Genomic DNA, 20,915 nt, shown 5'->3' with positions numbered 1-20,915 from the left:
TGGGCCAATACGCCTTCTTCTAAAACTTCAAACCTCATGCAAAGACTCCTTTCCAGAAAGACATTTGGAGCAAGTGCTGATACACTGTTTAGATTCCAATTTTGAAAGCTATGTGTATTCACTTCCCTAGGTTTAAAAGTCTAGCTACTGGGAACAAGAGTTTTCTGAACTGCATCTTTCTCTTACAAAGTAACTGACATTCTACTCGGATTAAATTTAGAAGGTGTGTAAATAGGTCAAGCAAAAAAGAAAGGATTACGGGTCAAACAAATGCACTGCCACGACTCTATCAGTGTTCTCAAGTTACTTATTAAACGTGAACTGAGATAAAAGGTGGGACAAGGAAAGGTGACTTACCCACGATCACAGGGAATACTGAAGGCAACAACTGTTTTCTTCAGTTACTGAGAAGGGTGTTCTTTTCAGCTGAATCTTCTGAGACTTCTCCATTCTACAAAACAACTCCCAAATTAGTACCTATAATAGAACAACTAGAAAATGCCTAAAAAGAAATTCATAAATAGAGTGGAAATGCCTGTACAAGACCTTGGGGAATTACTGAAACACAATGAAGTAACTTCATGCAACCACCATCCACACACCCAACAAAGAGGTACTGACTTCCTGTTCGTGTGAGGGGCCCCTCCGGCTCCAGTCCCGCAGCTGGAATGCTGTTTGCTTTACCCTGTGTTGCGGCTAAACTGGCAGTCGGCTAACGCTTGGGTGTCACTGGCTCTTTGTCAGCATCGTGTAGACTGTGCGGTGAGCCCTTAACGAAGACAATGATCGTCAAGAAGAATCAACAACTCTAAGTGCCACTTGAATTCATCGGAGTACTGAGTGCGACGGAAGGCTTAGCCTTGTTAGGTTTTGGGGGAGATATTAAAAAAGAAGTAAGAGGAGGATGACACCTGCAGAGGCACCAGAATTCTCAGGAGATGGCCATGGGCTGGAGGGGACGCCCCCTTCTCAGCCTCCCCATCCTCCCCGTGGGGCCTCCGCGCAGCCTCGTAGGGTGATTCTCGACGCTTCCAGACATCTGTGCTCTTCACCACGCTGCTTCCTCTCGACTTGAATAGCCCTCCTACGTATTCTACAATCTGATGTATTTTACTTCATTTATTTAAAAGCATTTTCCTAAAAGGGATCACAGGCCTGATCAGTCTGCCACAAAACGGGTTAGGAACCCCAACAAGGAACCCCAATGGTCTCAAACTAGTGACGAGGAGGTCCGGCCCCATGTCCTAGTCAGAACTCCAAATTCCGTCTGGCTGTGGCGGGCCCCAGTCCCACATCACAGGAACATGCTGGGGAGCAGGGGGGTGTGGCCGGCTGTGCTTTTTTATTCTTTCCTTTTTTCTCTATTTTTAAATTATTGGATTTTTAAAAATAGTTCACACACGAGCATGGTTTGAAAAAAATTACATATGTTCTTATTCCCCTTCCATATGTAGAATTCCACATGAGCTTCTCAGTGTCCGCTTCTTTCCACTTAATAGTATATCCTGGAAACACTTCTGCATCCAAGGCCTTCCTCAGTGCCGTCCCCGGTAACTCTCCATCTGTGGACGAGCTCTTCACTCAGTTCCTTCCCGCTGGACGCCTGGATCGTTTGCTAACTCTTGCTGTTATAAAGCAACGATGCTGTGAAAAACGGGCACACACACACCACGTGATACACGCCCAGAGGGGCCTGAACAAGAGACCCCAAAGCGACGCTGCTCAGTCCACAGGCCAGGCCTTCTGCAGCTTTTACAAAACCCGACAGGTTCCTCGCCAGAAGGACTCAATCACTTTGCTCTCCCCCAGCAACGTGTGAGAGGGCCTGTTTCAAAGGAAGGCTTCCAATGAAGGCCTGTGTCTTTAGCAACAGATACCGAAACCCCGGTGAAGCAGACACACGGGCTGCTCAGAGCTCACCCTGCTTCTTGACTGCCAAAGCTGAGAAGTTTTTACAAAACCATTTACTTTTTCTGTCACCAGCTATACCCCGTTCAAAGGCCCAGAGCGGAGGAGTTTATACAGCGTTGCCACGTATATTTCTGTTCATTAAATTGTTTCCCCCACACCTCTGGAATCAATTAATAATCCACTGGAAAATTCATTACACCCGAAGACAATTATTTTTTCCAACTGAATGATTATCTGATTCCAGCTGTGGGATGTTTTGCAAGAGATTCAGTCACTTTCACCCGCAAGACGGAAGGTCTGCGTGGGGTTAGATCTCTCTTCTGGATCTTTCCAGCTCGAAAATTCTCTTCAACCAAGTTTTCACCAACCTCAAAGAGCTTGAGCATTTTTCTGGTCTATCCCTGAGGTCACTGTTCTGCCCTTTTCCTGAGCTTGTCCCGTCAGGTCCTTTCACGGTATCGACCCAGCATCCTCTGCAGCGGGCGGGGCACACGCTAGGACCCAGGAGGTCGAAGGGAGTGAGAGGGGCCCCTCGCGGCGCTGGGGACGAGCAGAGCCCACGGATGGAACCGGCCCTCCTGCACTGCGACACACGTGCTGATGGAGACACTTACACACATGCAGCTGTGCTCGGAGGACACGCGTGAGGGGGCTACTGCTTCCCTCTTAGAGAGCGATTTAACACAGAGCCCTGCGGACAGGCTGAGAGGACACCCTGTGGCCACAAGGATGAGCGGGAGTCTGTGAGGCAGGTGACTCTGAAATGCAGTCGGTTCCGCTATGACGCTTGCTTTGAAAATGTGAGTCCGTTCCCACACACCTGATGCATTAGGGAGTAACTTGGGCGTAATGTGAACTTTGCATTTGTTCACGAGTGATTCTGTCCACAAGAAACACTAGGTGAACTGGGCCTTGCTGTGCAGGAACACACCCCCGGATACACACCCACACCCCCGCCCCTCAAACATCCCCCGGCTCCCCAGCTTCCCTGGCGTGTGGAGCCACGTCCCTCCACACCTGCTGCTACGGCGCCCCACCCCGTAGCCCTCCGCCGCTTCCCGACACGTCACATCACGAGCTGCAGCCTCCCCGACCCCCGATTCTACACGCAAACTTCAGGTCTTTTTCAAGGTGAAGTGCCACATTCAGGGCAAGATTTATGTATTTCTTAACTACTTAACACGTATAAAACTATCCTGCCATTTAAACTACATCCCTGTCCTTTTTTTAAAAAAAAAATGTGCCATTGATAAAGTTTTTGAGTGTTATGCTCCTAACTCCATTTTCTTCATAAACGGTGTGGTTTTTATTGTGCACTTTTGCATTGTGTGGTGATTTTTAGGAACTTGTGTGTTGCATCACAGCAGATGTAACTGTGGTTGTCAAAAAACTGAACAAGATTGTGATATAATAATACATATTCTTATTAGTGCATTAAATAATAAGACCTAGCAGTGGGTCTAACAGTCTGTCATTCTGAGTGTCAGCATGGATGATATTTCAAGACACCCACCGTCACTGTGACGTGCTGGGGAGCTGTCTTCGGGCTCCACCAATGACAGGGTCACAGGCAGAATGTACTACTCTGCCTTGTTTCCTATCTTCATAATTGAAGGAAGTGCCACATGTCAATTAGAGGTTAATAAACACAACCTTAGGTATAGTTTTTATCCCCGTCAAAGTTTACGGATCTCCCGAATTCTGTTCAATCAACTCTGATGAAAAGTCTCTGCGCAACAAATTCATCAAGACAGAAAGCAGTTGAGTGGTGGCCGAGGCCAGGGAGGTGGAAGGGGGAGTAACTGCCAGTGTGTGCAGGCTCTTTTGGAGTGATGAAACTGTTCTAAAATTGGACAGGGATGGTTGCTCTACTGTGAAATATACTAAAACCACTGAATTGTACGCCTTTATGGGAGAACTTCAGGGTAGGTACAGTATACCTCAATAAAGCTGTTAAAAAAAACCAGCCTTACCACTACTTAAAAATATGTTCTGCCCCCATGTAAATAAATTACTTCATTAATGTTTCAAAGAGTTTGTCAAGAAAAAACAAAACCTTCCTAGAAAGTACCACGAAGTCCATGACGGTTTCTAATTGGAAAGCCTCCATGGCACATACGATACAAATACTTCTAAAAGTCACTACTCTGGGAGCTCATTCTTCTTTAAGGTAATCTTTGCAACTACCTGTTGAGGCTTGTGGTAATGAGCATATTGATTCTAGAATGGTTAATGTTCTAGGCTCAGATCATCTGTGTCTCAGGGAAACTGCCCCACAGAACTCCGAATCTAACAAAATACCAATGTGAAGAAGAGCTAAGCAAGAAATGCCACCAGACAGTATTTCATGCAACAAGGCAAGGATGTTTGGTCTCACCGTTTCTATTCAGCGTTGATCTGAACATCTTAACCAGAGCAATAAGAGTAAGAAATAAGGCATAAAGATTGGAAAAGGAAATTCTGTATTCACAAATGACATGATTATGTAGAAGTCCTGAGAATCCACAGAAAATCTACTAGAACACGTGAATTTGGCAGAGGCAGTTTATAGAAGGCAATGATAGTTCTTTATATCATCAACAAACAATCTGAGAATAAAATTTGAAAAACCACGTATGATGGCACCAATAAACAAAACATTCTAAATAAATCTAACAAAAGGTGAATTACTAACATGAAAACTACAAAACATGGCTGAGAGAAAAGAAGGAAGACTTAATTGGAGATACACTCTGTTGACAGATGTCAATTCTTCCCAAGGTGATCTGTAGATTCAAAGAAATCACAGTATCAAAGTATATTTTTAAAAAATTGACAGGTTGATTCTAAAATTATTACGGACCTGGCAAAGCGTGTAGAACAGGCAGAACAATTTCGCAAAAGAAGTACAAAGTGGGGGATGTGCGCACTAAGTGATTTCAAGACTCCCTGCAGAGTTACGCAACCGATACGGTGCGGTACTGTGTAAGGGGGACGACCAGGTCCGTGGAACCGACCGCAGGGTCCAGAAATAGACCCTCAATATACAGTCAGCTGATTTTCAACAAGATGCTGAAAGTAGTTCAACGGAAAAAGGAAGTCTTCTCCATAAACGATGCTGGAACCGAATATTTGCACGGAGAAAGGTGAACCTTGGGTTTTTACTTCACACCATCCACAAAATTTAAATCAAGATGAACCACAGACCTAAACAGAACTATGAAGATAAGATGCCTCTTCAGATTTACTGGAATGGCTAAACTCAAACGCACTGACAAAATCACGGCTTGGTGCGGATGTGGAGCTCCCGGAACTCTCTGCACAGCTGGCAGGGATGCAAAATGGCACAACCACCCTGATTTGGCAGTTTGTTAAAAAAAATTAAATCCTGCAACTAACACTTCTAGGTATTTACCTTAGAGAAAAGAAAACATAGGTCCATTAAAAAAAAAAGAAAAGACTTGCGTTCATGGCAGCTTTACTTCTAATAGTTCAAAACTGGAAACAACCCAAATATCCTATCGACAGGTGAATAACAAAGTGTGGTCTAGTCCTACAATGGGATACTAACCAGCAACAAAAAGGAGCGAAATACTGACACACGCAGCAACATGGATGAATCTCAAAGTAATCCTCCTGCAAGAAGCTCGCTAAGGACGTGACACACTCAGACTGTGTGAGTGCATTTCTGGGACGTCCCAGAAGAGGAGAAACCACTCTCTAACGACAGCAGTCAGAGCAGCCGCCGCCGAGGGTGGGGGAAAGGAAGGACTCACCGCAAAGAGCATGAGGGAACCTTCTGGGTGATGGAAATGTCCTAGGTCTTGACTGGGATGTCGCTCACATGGGTGCAGTGTGCGTGTACATCAATATGAACGAAAGCTAAATAAACTCACTGGACTGGTGACCTACACCAGTTCTTCATTCAGGAACAAGTACAAAGGCACTGAAGACATTCTTAGTAAAATGTCTTTATTATATTTATTGAGGTACTGTAGATTATACCTCAATGAAGGTGATTTTAAAAGAACGGTATTTCAGTGTTTTGCAGATCTTTTATTGTTTTAGTTTCTTTTGTCAGGGGTACAAAAAAGTGTAACTCGGTGGCTTTCAAATACCTTTAACTATGCCCACAGCAAACCCAAGTAATGTATCTGGGCCCTTAAACTTAAAGCATCAGTTTCAAACTCTTATTTTACAGATTAGGAAACTGGGACCCCAGGATCCTGATTTCAAGTTCAGTGTTCTTTCCACTATTTATGTCGGGCTATAAAACCTACAAAATGACTTACATCATTGCTACTGAAATGTTCCTGTGCTCAGAAAAAGCAGTTAAAATTAACATGAGAAACACTCTCCAAAGGAACAGCAGATTTAGTAAATTACTATTTTGCAATTCCTAATGAAATCATAGATATAAATCCCATTAATCAAGGAGTGCTAAATTCATTAAGTGAATTTTTGGGAAACTCTGCAATAAAAGCGTGGGCTGACACTCTCCTGAACCCCTGAGCAAGCTTGACTCTACAAGTCCGACAACCTGATACGAGGATCCTCCGGACACGACGGAACAGGAGGCAAATGGCATTGCCAACGGGGGAGTCATGCCAAAGCACACACAGCACCCAAACTGATCCCGGGTCTAATCGAGTCACTGGATTGAAATACTAGTTCACAGGAATTACGGGGGTAGAGGAAGGTGTGAAGTAACAGTGAGGACGGAGTCAGGGAGACCCAGATTGTGGGACGTTCCACGGGATAATGACCCAATGTCTCTTCCCCAAATAAATGGCATTAAAAAACAAAGGAAGAAGAAGAAAGAGAAGGAAGCAGCAAGAAAGGAGAGGAAGGCGAGAGGGACGGAGGGATGGAGAAGGTACAGGCAGTGCGACACATGGACCCTGGCTGGTTACTGATTTGAACAAACAGTAAAAAGACATTTTTGAGCTAAATGGGGAAACTGTAACACGGTCTAGTCACTAGACGACATTAAAGGATCACTGTGAGCGTGGCTGGGTGTGACAGAAGTCCTTGTCTGTTAGACATGGAACGAAGTGCCCGCGAGTGACAGATGTGCCGTCTAGGATTTGCTTTAAATGCTTCCACAGGAAACATGGATGGACGGATGAAGGAGGGAAGATAACACAAACAGCGAAGTTGATGGTTATTGAAGCTCTGTGATTGTTAAGTGTTCTTTCTACTTCCGTATTTGACATTTTCTATAATAAAGTGTTTTTTTTTAAATCCCCCAGAATGTATAAGAATAGGCCCAGGTAATTAGAAAGAGGAAGTGTGGGTGTAGTAACATCTGAGGGTGACTTTTTCTTCCTCCTTAAAAACAGCATGGCACCCCTGACCCTCCCCTCCAGGACAGAGAGAATCTTTCCTTCTAACGGCAAGTGGATTGGCATCCAAGTGCCGGTGCCCTGGGACACCCTGGGACAGGGCAGATGGGGTCAGAAGGAGAGGAACCACGTACTTTTTTGGCACTGCTGCTGAGGTTCTCAGAGCTGATGGGGAGCAGGGTGCTCAGCTCCAGGTCCGTGACCATCTGACGAGATTCTGCCAGCAAACGCTGCAGCTTACTTGTGGGAGAAAAATCGTCCTGGGAAGACAACACAGTTTTGGCAGTCATGAGACCAAGACGCATTTTTAAATGTTTACCTTTGTAAATACAGTGTAACAAGTACAAATGCTAGCTATTCATCCATAGTTCTCTGACTTTAGATAGCACACGTCAAAGCAGGCCATTAAGTATGAGAGTAACCAAATTCCATTTATTTCTTAGAACCGACTTGGCTAAATAATTTGACTTAAACAGGAAACTTATTACAACAAACTAACATCCATGAGATAAAAGACTCCCAGGCATTGTTTACCTCCCTTAAATCAGCTTGCCAGGGCCATGTCAAAACACTCACCAAACGCAACTCAAACACTAAAGGCTTGTTAGTGTTTAACAATATGTGGAAATATGTCTTTGTTCTTGTTTAATTTTGAACTTGGGGACCTGAATTTTTAGCAGGCCAACTGCTCTCCAAAGTACCCAGACTAATTTTTTCATTAAGAAAAGTTAATTTCTAATTTTCCATGAACAATGATCACTACTGACCTAGATCTAGAAGATGCTTAACAGATATCTGCTGTGTGAATATATCTGCGTGTGTATATGTGCACACACACGCACGCACACACGCGCACACACACGTGCATGGACAACGCAGGCCTGCAACGTCACATACTACCTCAGAAAAATAGGTGCAAACACTGAAAAAGAGTCTCCCAAGAGCCAAAAAGGTAATGGCCAGTATTTCCCCTCCTATTTATAACTTTTCAAAAGTTAACAGCTTTGAGGTGTAACTGACATACAATTAAGTGCACAGTCTGACAGGTAAATCTACACACTGGTGAAACCATCCCCACAGTGAACACAGGCTGTATTCATTCATCACATCTCTGCCCCTTTGGAATTCTTGCCTCTCTGAGTCCCTCTCCCCATTCCGAACTACTGATCTGCTTTCTGTCGTCAGAGATTAGTCTGCATTTGCTAGAATTTTATATAAACGCATTACAATCTCTTGTCTGTCTGGCTTCTTTCATTCAATATAATTATTGGGAGATTCACTCATGCTGTCTGTGTATAAATAGTTCATTCCTTTTCATTGCTGAGAAGTACTCCATTGTTTGGATATACCACCGTTTGCTTATCTCATCACCTACTGCAGTACACTTGGGTTACTTGCAGTTCTTGAACAAGTACAAATAAAGCTGCTTGAATATTTGTGTACAAGTCTCTGTGTGGACATAGGTTTCCATTTCTGTAGGACGGGAATAACTGAATCATATGGTAGGTGTATATTTAACTTTTAAAGAAACTACCCAGGTGTCTTCCAGGTGTGTACTGTTTACAGTCCCACCACCAGTGAATGAAAGTCCCAGTTGCTCGTAAGTCTAGTCAACACTTGGTATGGTCACTTTTTAACAGAGAACCAGCACTCATCAAACACCCATTAGGGACCAGGCCCTACGCACCTCATTGAGACCAAGCAACCATGATGTTAGTATTGCACATTTGCAGGGGAAGAAACTGAGGCTCAAAGAAACTACATTAACTTGACTAAGGTCACTAAAGCAAAACAGGGATGGGAACCCAGATAGGTTTGGTTTCAAAGCCAGATTTTCCCCAAATGACACCAAAAGTAACTAAGTTTATTTGAACTTATTTTCTTTGTGAACGGGCTGCAATGGAGACCCCGGCTACGGTGGGGACACTGGCTCATCCACAGTAAGGACCTTGGTGTAGAAACAACCTCACCGCCTGTCAGTAGGGGGTGGACAAGCAGACTGGTTTATTCAATCAATGGCCTGCACATCAATCCACAATCCAAAGGAAGAAGCTAGATCCACAGGTGTCAGCATGGATGAGGCTCACAAAATACACCGCAAAAGGATGCAGGTGGCATTTTACCATTTACATATGTTTAAACACACACAAAACAAGAGGATGTAATGTTTAAGTATAACTTTTAAGCAGCAAAAGTGTAAAACAAGCATGGGAGCAACTTCAAGGTCAAGTGGTTACGTGGAGGGGGTGTGGGAGTGGGCAGAGGGGCACATGGACTTTATACCTTATCTGTAACATTTTATTTCTTTAACAGGTTGAAAAATAAAGCAAATATGGCAAAGTGTAAACATGTTAAATCTGAATGTAGGTGCACAGATACATGTCATATTTTTCATTATTTTGTGCGTTTAAAATATTTTTTAATTAAAAATAGATACATCGATCACCTGGAGGACCTCAGGGACATCCTACCTGAAGCTAATCCAAAGGATATTTAAAGAAAACAGAAGATAAGTAACTATGACTTTGGTTAAATAATATAATTAAAGTCCTGTAATTAAAAACAAAACAAAAACAAAAACAAAATCTGAAGAAGAGCCAAAATGAAGCACACTCACCACAGGCTATGGAAGAATTAAGAGTCTGCTGGGGAGCAGTCCTGCTTGGAAAAGCTGGCTATTTCTAAGCGAAATACAAACCTTTTCACTGGGCAGCGCTGCATCTTTGTTGACTAACAAAATCTTAGACAAGTTCTGTTTTTCAGGAGAGGACTCTGTCTCCATCAGCTTCTCGTCCTCTCTTACGGCAGATTTTGAAGAACCCAAGCAGCGGGAATGCTGGATGGCAATGAGCTCACTGTGAACAATAAAACCAAATGGAAACAGGCACCTTGAAACAACATCTAACATACGTCACTAATATTCTTGTACTTGAAAGGATCACAACAGGACCAAGAAAGAAAAGTTTTTATTTTTTAATGAAGAAGCTCAAGTTAGAATAGACCATTATAGATCTTAACAGGGTTTGTGTGTGTGTGTGCGTGTGTGTAGGTGCTGGGGATGGAACCCAGGGCCTTGTGTGTGCTAAGCATGCGCTCTGTCACTGAGTTGTACCCACCCCCTTGGATAGGATATTTGTGTAGAATATTATAAGTTAATGCACACTCTTTGCAGTAAGAATTAAAACTCTTCATTAAAGGGCAACTATAGAATAGAGTTGCCCTCCTCACCAGTCCCCCACCCAAAAAAACAACAAAGAAAAAGGTTTGAGAAACAGAAACACCCAAAAGAGAGAGAGAAAAAATGAACATCATATAAAGTTAAACTTGTGAAGATTTTAGGTTTTTGGTTTGTGAGACTGATTTTCATGAATGGTTTTTCAAAAGTTCTGTGAAAGTAGAAGGCACTGCTGTGGGCCGTTAATTCTTCTAGGGGTGCTTGGTAATCAGGGAACAAACACGGACAGCTCAGTCTCTGGGTATGTTATTGAAGTTGGGGCTCAAAGCAGAGTGAACAGCAAAGAGGCCCCGGAACCTCCTCCTCCCTCCAACGAATCCTGTGACTGAGGCCAGGCGCCGCTGCGGCCTCTCCCTCTGCAGGGAGACCCCTATTTGTCCAATAGAACGGTGGTGTAAATGGGCAAATTTTAGCCAGATAACAAAAGTAGGTACACAAGTTCTTATAATTAAGGGAAAACAGGAAAACATCATTATCCTTTCTACTTAATCACGTATTCGTCATGGGATACTTTGGCACGTGCCTCTGCTGGCAGGACAAGAAGTCACTTGAATTATTTCAAGCTTGAGAGGTCAAGAGGCCTTGAGAGAAAATTGCATTTGAATTTCTTTCATACATTAATGTATGTCCACTATGCACTTAAAACTATCTGACACAAGGGGAGGGTACAGCTCAGTGGTGGAGCGTGTGCTCAGTATGCACGAGGTCCTGGGTTCAATCCCCAGTACCTCCATTAAAAAACAAAAACAAAAACAAACCAAAAGCACAGGCTTTTCCCTTAATATACGCGTGTTTGGTTCAGTAGTGAGAAATAGGAAGTCGTGCCTGACTGACACTTGCAGTTATCTAAGATGATCTTTAAAAACCAAACATGAACAGATAACATTCAGGGTAACAACCAATTTCTCTTTAGATTTTGCAGCTGACAGAGTAACTGTATGATTTTTTAAGCAACCCAGGCTACTAAAAGGGCCGAAAGATAATCCCAACAATGAAAACACTGGAAGGAAATTTTAATTCCAAATCCTAGGAAAGTCAGTGCAATAATTACAATAAAGCTCTCAACAGAGACGTCATCCTTTCTGTAATCTAAGATCCAAGAGATAGGTTTTCTGTAAAAATAGCAGACACTTGTATACTGCCCCTCAACCACAAGAGTCAGCAATTCTAATGATAAGATGAGCCTGAATAATGCAGCAAATGCTAATACCTAATTCATGTTCTTCTCTTAAAAAAAAAAACAACTGTGGGGGAGGATGTAGCTCAGTGTAGAGCGTGTGCTTAGCATACAAGAGGTCCTAGGTTCAATCCCCAGTGCCTCCATTTAAAAAATAAATAAACAAATCTAATTACCCCCATCCCCCGCCAGAACAACAAACAAACAAACAAAACAAAACCAAACAAACCCAATTGGGTGTAGGTGGTCAGAAGGCACAAATTTCCAGTTGTAAGATAAGTAAGAATGAGGGGTGTAACACAGTGCACGCTGGGCGTAACTGACGCTGCTGCGTGTTATACACAAAAGCTGTGGCAAAAGTAAGGCCTAACAGTTCTCATCACAAGGAAAAAAACACTTCTTTTCTTCTTCTTTTAGTTTGTATCTATATGAGATAACGGATGTTCACTGAACACGTTGTGGCCATCATCTCATGACATACCCAAGTCAGATCATTATGCTGGACACAAACATACAGTGCTGTACGTCAGTTCTGTCTCAGTAAAACCAGAAGAAAAAAATGACGTTTATCAGCTGGTTAAGTACAGGTATTCTCTTACATGATTTTAAAAAGTAAGACAGTGTGGGGAATGTAAAGTGAACACAAAGGCCAAAGCAGCTGGATGTGTCAATGAGCCAATGGGGGCGAAGAGAATTTCTTATCTGGGGTCTAGGGAACATAATCTGGACATGAAAGAAACTGCTTATCAATTCAAAAGGATCCTGGGTGAGGAATGTCCCAGAGCAGCATTCTAGTTTGTAAAGTGACCTACCCGTTTGTTCTAAAATAAAACATGTTTGCTCAGCTCATGACAACTGACTTTGTTTTTAAGCAAAACCTTTGCCTCAGAAGCTGTCCTAGGTACAAACTTCTCACCGGAATCGAACACCGTCTGATTTGCACAATCAAAAGACTCCACAGCCTGGGCTGTGATGAAAAGAGGAAACGGTCTGTCTCAAACTCGATTTCTGCCCGCAAACACCGCTCTCTGCCGAGCAGCAAGCATGAAGCGGCTGCTGCAACCCTTTATGTTTCGAAACACAGTAGGCAGGCGCCCTGGGTGTTCACAAAGGTGAAGGACCACTCACCTCGCCAAGGAGCTGTACCTGGTCCCACTGGCACTGCCCGAACAAGTGCACACAGCTCTGTGGCGGACAACCCTCTGCACTTTAGGAGGCTTGAAGATGCTCATCCACTCCACGTCGGACACGTGGCCCGGGGCTTCAATTACGAAGTTGCTCGGGTGGCAGCACTTGGATTCCCACATGTCACTTTCACCCAGACAGGCTTCATTTTTGTGGCAACATGAGACGCCAGACCTTTCCATGTGATCTGGACATTCAACATCCAGCTTTTCTGGTGGTTTCGAGCCAGGACCGCTGGCCAGGCCCAGGTAAACACCGACGTCCTGCCACTTCTCATCAGACACAGATGTTGATGTTTCCGAGGGTTGTTTCTCTTCGTTCTGAACCCCAATTCCATCACCCTTGGGTGATTTTGTGTGGATCTTGCAAAACGTACTTTTGTTTTCGGGTTCAGTCTGCATTTTTTCTCCCAGAGACCGAGACTTTTGTTTCTCCACTAAGTCTTTTGCAAATACAGATGAGATAGCAATTACACTTTTTCCCCCAAATGAAGTATTAACCTGTAGCTGCTTCTCTTTGCACACATCACAAGAGCTCTTGTCTGACCTATTTTGCTGAACCAACGTGGTCTCAAATTTTTGGTCCTTAACCAGTGACTTCTGATTTTTCTCCCTCTTAAAATCGACTTTAAGGTGGTTATTTTCAAGGTCTGATAAACACATGTCTCTGCTATGGTGGCATCACAAAAAATGGAAATTATAAGGTATACTTGTTACTATCATTCCAAGTATTTCACTCAAACCTTATCAGCTGAGCTAACTCCTAAGAAGACCCAGTTGTCTGAGTTGAAAATTTAAGGTAGCACATGGATTCTTTCTTTAGAGCCCAATTTTAGCCCAACTTCCTCCAGGAAGTCTTTCTGACCACCAAGACCACCTACCCACTGTCCTCTTCCCATCCTTAACTTACTGTCTATATTGCAAACCATTACCTTACTGTGTAAATTATCTAATTAATCAGACAGCAAGTTTCCTATTGTAACTATATCGTACACTGTTTCTTACATATATCCTGTCTTCTCAACAGACTCAAGTTTTTTGTTTTGTTTTGTTTTTACATGTAGAGGCATTTTTAATCCTCCTGGCACCTAGGACAGCCTTTAACATACACTAAAGGTCCTGTAAATACTTGTTGATTAATCTGTTATTTCTCTTCCTAATTCTATTAGTTTCACAGTAAACAGAGGTAAAGCCAGGACTGAAAGGCAGTGATTCAAGGTACAAAGATACAACGGAAAGTGCTCAATGTGTTTACCATACTGCATTCGTGACCACCCCACTTATCTGCTGGATATTTAAAGCTGGTCTAAAGTAAAAATGACATAAGTGCACAAAATAAAGGTACAAATGTGATAAACCTTTTAATAAATCTTCTGTTAAAGTTTTTCATGTCGTGCATGTTCAGGTATTGTAATCTGTGTGACTCGGGTCCCTTCTAGATGGAGGCATTTGATGCTCTTAAAGGATAACCTCCATCACCTAGCCCAGGTACCTCCCAGGGGAAATGAAGCGCAAAGAGGAAAAGGAGCCAGTACGTGAGGGGGTTTGCAAGAGATCACTGGGTTGGTGTGGTGTGTATTAGCAGCAGCCGCAGCCAAGATACAGAGCAGTGGTGTAATAACCCCCAGCAAAAGACCCTGGAGGAAAATACAGCGTGCGCAGCGCAGTGCGGTGAGTCCCCAGTCACACTGGAGCAGCAGCTGCTCCTTACACCCCTCCCTGCAACTACTGACCACGCCCATCCCGAACCCCACCCTCCCAGGGAAAAGAGCTGTCATCCAGCCCAGCTTCTGCCCTCAGGTGCACACGGGGGCGTGGGGAGCTCCCTGAGTTCCTGTTCCTTTCCACGACTCCCTGCAACATCCCTGCCTGGAAAAGTGGATTAAACCGAGCTGTGGGACAGTTCTATGCTTGTTAAATTAAACCATGCCTCATATATTTATATTTTAATTTTACAGAAACCAAGTTAATTCAAACACTGCCTGTTATGGGTAAGAGCAGATGTCTCTCATTAACAAGGAAAAAGGAAAATTGAGCTGAGAGCAAGATCTCCCGAAGCTGAACTTTGACTGCAGTTACGGAGACCATTCTGTTTTTGTTTTGTTTTGCTTTTGGGCGCAGTGGGGGTAGGTCGGGGTGGGTAATTAGGTTTCTTTATTTTTCCTTCCGGGAGGTACTGGGGATTGAACCCAGGGCCTTGTGCCTGCTAAGCATGCGCTCTCGCACTTGAGCTACACCCTCCCCTCCCCACCTTACTTAGGCCATTCTCCACTTGATCTTAGCCAGAAGGCCGAGAAGCGATTTAGACCATTCCTCTAGCATGATTTTTTCTAGGCAAGTATCATGCCCTATAGATCTTTACTTTCCCTATTCTGAACCCAGAGTGCTGAAAATGGAGAGTGCTGAATGAATAAGTGATTCATCTCTGTAATTTCTGCTTTAGTTCAAAGTCTTCTACATAACAAACACACAAATAATGTGTTTAATGAATCTGATCAAATGTCTAAATGAGGATCATGCCTAAAACTCTAAGATCGGGTCTCACCACAACCCAGGGTTAGAGCGACAATTATCAGCTCGCACATATTTACTCCCTACCACATGATGAGTAGTCGTAGGTACTGGCCCAGAGTATGTACTTAACAAATACTGGCTGAGTGATGAAATAAAACACGGATCACGCTAACAGCACCTTAACCAAGATTACCTGGATTCCAGGGCCTTTGATTCCTCCATCTTTGAGTCATAGATGTGTATCAATTCCTGAGAATTTTCCACATTGAAATTAAGAAACTGCAGATCACGCTGTTGTTTTACGTAAATCTGCCAGGGATATTGACAAATCAATTTAAAGCGTTAACAGCAAAACTAAACCGAGCCAACAACCGGCATTTTCAGGTGCTAAGACAGATCAGATGGTGACTAGGGAAATAATGCAATGTATGTTTGCTTTTATTTTTCCCTCTGTTAGCACTGAGAGTTGTTAATATAACTAGTCTCCTAAGCCTTCGCTACCATAAACAAGACCCTATCTGCTAGGCTAAATACGCCATACCTTTCGTGTAGTTAGGATTCTAAAAGCCCCAAACAAGAAATCACCTGGCATACACTTCAGCTAATGTGATGTCTGTAAATGTTCCCCACCAACTAGAGCAGGGCAACTGGGCACGTACCTGTCTCATATTATGCAGTTCTGCGTTCGTGCGTTCTTGCTTTGACTTTGCAATATCGAGTAACTCATCCTTTCTTTTTTCTCTCTCTGCTATTTAAGAACAAAGATTATTCAAATATTGTTCCTCAGTCATATTAGCTCAAACCTCTTCATTTCCAACAACTTAATGCACAGCTAACATTTTCTCCTCCTCATTCCTGAATTATAAAATTGCAAAATATAAAATAGATAAACAAGTTCATACTGTATAGCACAGGGAACTATATTCAGTATCTTGTAACTTACGGTGAAAAAGAATATGAAAAGGAATATATGTATGTTCATGTATGACTGAAGCATTATGCTGTTCACCAGAAATTCACACATTGTAAACTGACTATATTTCAATAAAAATATATATATACAAAAAAAAAAAAGGTAAAACGGATGGCTGGGGAGAGCTTTAACCTGTGATTCTGACCAGATCCTTCAGCAAGCTTGAAAACTTTCATAATACAATTAATGCTAAGTCAAAAAAGGATTCAAAACTGTATCAACTCTATGATCAAATTACATGTGTGTGTTTGTATATAGATATGCATAGAAAAAAATCTGACAGCAAGATTACAAGAAGTTATCTTTTAATGGAAGGATTAATGACAATTATTTTCCTCTCTTTTTTTTGTGGGGGGAGGGAGGTGATTTCTAAATCTCTAGAATTAAAAATATTTCTTTGTTTTTTACTTTTTCCACATTACACAGTAACTTATGAATGCATTTTCCTTGTAAGAATACAAACAACATATTACCTTTATTAATAGAAAGAAAGCTAACATTACAAGGGGCGAAAAGTCACTATTTTTCCCGGCACGTAAGTCAGTCTAATATAGCCTCACAATTAGGCTATCTCTGTGCAACTCTCACTGATCAAAGATCGAAGACATCTGGACCTATGAGGTGACCCCGCTGGTAGACAAACTTGTATTTCCATTTTAATAAAAGCCCGGCACACCTTTAAAGATTTCCTAGTTCTTGAAAACTCTTTTTACCTGATAGGTAATTAAGATTCAGAATTTTCTTTAAAATACATAGTATTACACTCAATTTCCTAATGCCAAAAGAACAAATAGCTGTTGTTGTTGTTTTTTAAATCTTCATTCTTTTACAAAGACCATAAACATTCTGCTGAAACACAGGACACTTCACTATTACTAGAGTTGGGATATAAGAAACCAGTGTTTTTTTTCACTTTTTTTAAATTAAAGTGTAGTCAGTTTACAATGCTGTGTCGATTTCTGGTGTACAGCACAATGCTTCAGTCATACATGAATATACATATATTCGTTTTTATATTCTTTTTCACCGTGAGCTACTACAAGATATTGAATATAGTTCCCTGTGCTATACAGTATAAACTTGTTTATCTGTTTCATATATACCAGTCAGTATCTGCAAATCTCAAACTCCCAATTTATCCCTTCCCACCTCCTTCCCCTCTGGTAACCATAAGTTTGTTTTCTATGCCTGTGTGTCTACTTCTATTTTGTAAATAAGTTCATCTGTCTTTTTGGGTTTTTTTAGATTCCACATATGAGTTAATATCATATGGTATTTAAGAAACCAGTATTTTAAAAACAGTTTCAGAACTTGGTCAACAAGAACCCACAGAAAGGAAAGATCTAAAGTGCTATATACAAAGACTGGTAGCAGAAAAAAAAGTAATATTATGCTTAGAGAGAAATAATTTCATTCACATAGAAGTAAGAAATCAACAATAAATTTTTCACCTAAAAAAAAACCCACTATCTTTTTTTTTTAGACATTTTTTTTGAGGCTTCTGTCTTGTTTATTTTTTGGAAGGGTAATTAAGTTTACCTATCTGTTTATTTGATAGAGGTACTAGGGATTGAACCCAGGACCTGGTACGTGCTAAGCATGCATTCTACCTCTGAGCTATACCCTTCCCCTGAAAAATGCACTATCTTATAAGAAGTTGAAACTACACGCATAAAATGACCATCTAATTACATGAATCGGTTCTGAGTAAATCAATTAGTTGCAATCTAAATCTATGGTTTATTAATAAAGCACCTTTTCCACACGTCATTTTTCTCGTGGATGAAAAAGAATACAGGTATTTACCATTATCACTTCACACATGGAACATCACAGAAAGCGTTTAAGGACAGAGGCGTGAGCTTTGCTGGAGATGGTGACACCGCCTGAGCAGCGTCTTTGCAGAGTGTTTGCTGGTGGTCACAGGGACCAGGAGGAGAGAAGCATGAGGAGGGGCCTGTGAAAAGCCACCGCTTCCTCCCCAAACACGCTGACGCTCAGCCCTTCCAGCAGGGTCCGCAGCAGCACCTTACTTTTAAGGGCAACCCTCGTGCACAAAGGCAGAGTGAACGCCGTGGTGTCAGCTTAAACTACTACGTCTCTTCCATTTGATTCGGAATTTATTTCTTTGCATTAGATGAGTCAACGCCATAACAGAGGCCTATAAAGCTAGTGGACTTGCATTATTTATGTGGAGCCACATTTAGTTTATGTGAATTCAATGCTGTGCACAAAGAAAACAATAAAAAAGGGAAGGCAGCTCCTTTCACAGTGGAAGTGATGCCCACAGCGCTGCCCTCAGTCCCACCCGCCTCTCGTGCTAACAGCATCCCGACAGGCTGGGTGCACCTCCAGTGTTTGGAGACGCTTGTTTCAGACACAGCACGGCTCCTACACAAAAGCCAACTACTCTATTTGGAGCTCAAGGGTAATTTTAACTATATTTGAGTGTTGCCTTAGTCTGACTTTAGAATAATCTACTGTTGCATAAAATATAAATGTTTCCTTAGATCTGGTACTTTCCCACACGGCTGGGTTATCGGGGTGGGGGGATGAAAGTGGAATGAGACCGCCTATTGTCACAAGTTGGTCACAGAAAACAGAAAGGTGTGGAACTCTCTGCTGACGCCTGCCTGAGCAGGCAGCCCAGGAAAGACAGCACAAAGGAAAGGGCACTGCAAGTCTGGACCTGCCAAATCCGGCCAAGCCTCTGTGCCTCTGACCACCTGGGAGACCTGCGGCAAGCCACTCAGTCTCCCGGGGCCTCGCTGCCGAGCTCTCAGGCCCACAGACAGGCAAACTAGTATCGTTCTATTTGCAAACTTCTTATGAGCAGCATGTGCAAACAAATGAAACACATCTCTGAGCTTATGTGAAGAACTTCATCTTCAACAAGAGAAAAAAAGTTTTAAATTTAAAAGTACATTTTAAAGACCTCTTCCAACTTCAAATAAAGTGTGTTCATTTTTAGCCAAGGCACCTGACAAAAGAGTATCATTTAAAAATTATTTTTAGGCTTAAGTCACTTTTGTAATTTAGACACATAAAATTTGTTCTGAGCCAGTGGGATGAGAAGAAAAGATGTTTAAGGAATCAGCTTAGGAGATGGTAAAAAAATCATTTCACAAAATGGATCTAACAAATTCCATACACCTTACCTAGTAATACATAAGAGAATGTATGAGTAAAAATAGATGAATCAAAAAGAGCTGAGACTATCAAAATACCCTGTAAATTTTTTTCCTTCCTCTGACCTCCCACAGCATTTTATTCATAGCATTTGTATAGCACCACACTCTCTGTGGGCCTCTGAGCTTCTTAGCCACTAGCAGAGTGCCTGGTACACCAGTGCTGATCCAAAGACAGTCTGAATTCAACTACAAATATATATATATCTCTTTATGCATATGTATATATACGCAAATATCTTTATACGCGTTATCTTTAGCAGCATGAGATTACTGAGAAAGCAATCCTAGAAATAATGAAATATTGCCCTCTAGTGGTAGAAAACTGCATTTCCCCAACTTTAATCACATAGGATAAAACTTAAGAATTCCATTTTATTTGAAAAAAATTTAATATAATACTGCATTTTGCCCTGTAACTTACAGAAATATATTCTCATTCTAGAAGGAAGGACACTGAGGGTAGGTATGAGTAGACCCTAAATTAAAATGTTAATTTCATTTCTATTTGGAACTTTACCTCCAAATCTATGATTTTCTTAATACAAACTACCAAAATTAAAGTCTAATAAAATCTTCTCAGCTGGCCCATATATAGATAATAGCTCTATATTGGTGATTCTTAATTTTGGGAGTGGAGAAAGGAGAGGCTTTCGGTAGTGGAAACTCTGACACACTGGGGTGGGCAGGGGTTAGACTGTGGGCGAATGTGGACAGGGGATGGAGTGCAATGTTTATGTTTATCAGAAGGGGGCCTGAGTTAAGCCTTAATGACAAACTTGCTTTTAAATCATGAAAATTCATCTCCGAAATTTTTTTATTTTAGGGACATGTAACAAAATGTAACAAACACGTGACTGTTTTTCCAACTGTAATAATTACAGGTGATCTATTTGCCAAACTGGAAAAATGCTGAATTCCTAGTTTTTATCTAGTGTTTGCAAAAGTATAAACATCCTTCCTTCTTCAGCTCATAAGAGTCTTTCTTAATTAATTTTTAAGCACAAGTATTTTGTTTCTAGTGACATGTATAGTCACGCACTCAAACTAGAAGGGACGGGGGTACGAAGGAATAAACTGGGAGTTCGAGATTTGCAGATACTGACAGCTATACATAAAATAGATAAACAAGTTTATATCGTATAGCACAGGGAACTATATTCAATATCTTGTAGTAGCTCACAGTGAAAAAGAATATGGAAATGAATATATGTATATTCATGTATGACTGAAGACTTGTGCTGCACACCAAAAACTGACACAACATTGTAAACGGACTATAGCTCAATTAAAAAAAAAAAACCTAGAAGGGACAATAGCTCCTCATTTTCAAACAATTTTGGGGGTTTTTTGGGGGGGCAATTAGGTTTATTTATTAATTTTTTTTTTAATAGAGGTACTGCGGCTTG

At 41.8% G+C, this 20,915-nt stretch overlaps 1 protein-coding gene across 4 annotated transcripts in view; it reads right to left on the bottom strand.

Annotated features, from left to right (window-relative positions):
* CCDC62 (coiled-coil domain containing 62) overlaps positions 1 to 20,915 on the bottom strand; it is a 35,234-nt gene that overhangs the window by 924 nt on the left and 13,395 nt on the right. For 2 of the 4 annotated variants that reach the window (XM_072953587.1, XM_072953585.1), the window contains 6 exons: positions 16,005 to 16,093; positions 15,539 to 15,654; positions 12,776 to 13,501; positions 9,934 to 10,090; positions 7,370 to 7,495; positions 358 to 451 (listed from right to left, as the gene is read on the bottom strand). In XM_072953587.1, coding sequence (XP_072809688.1) covers positions 398 to 451; positions 7,370 to 7,495; positions 9,934 to 10,090; positions 12,776 to 13,501; positions 15,539 to 15,654; positions 16,005 to 16,093 — 1,268 coding nt within the window. In that variant the 3' untranslated portion in view covers positions 358 to 397. The remainder of the gene's footprint in view (positions 1 to 357; positions 452 to 7,369; positions 7,496 to 9,933; positions 10,091 to 12,775; positions 13,502 to 15,538; positions 15,655 to 16,004; positions 16,094 to 20,915) is intronic. The other 2 variants (XM_072953586.1, XM_072953588.1) reach the window with 2 other exon arrangements.

This window comes from Vicugna pacos, chromosome 32 (genome assembly GCF_048564905.1).
Source record: "Vicugna pacos chromosome 32, VicPac4, whole genome shotgun sequence".
In the NCBI taxonomy this organism is placed as follows: Eukaryota; Metazoa; Chordata; class Mammalia; order Artiodactyla; family Camelidae; genus Vicugna; species Vicugna pacos.
This window is presented reverse-complemented; position numbering and strand designations above follow the sequence as displayed.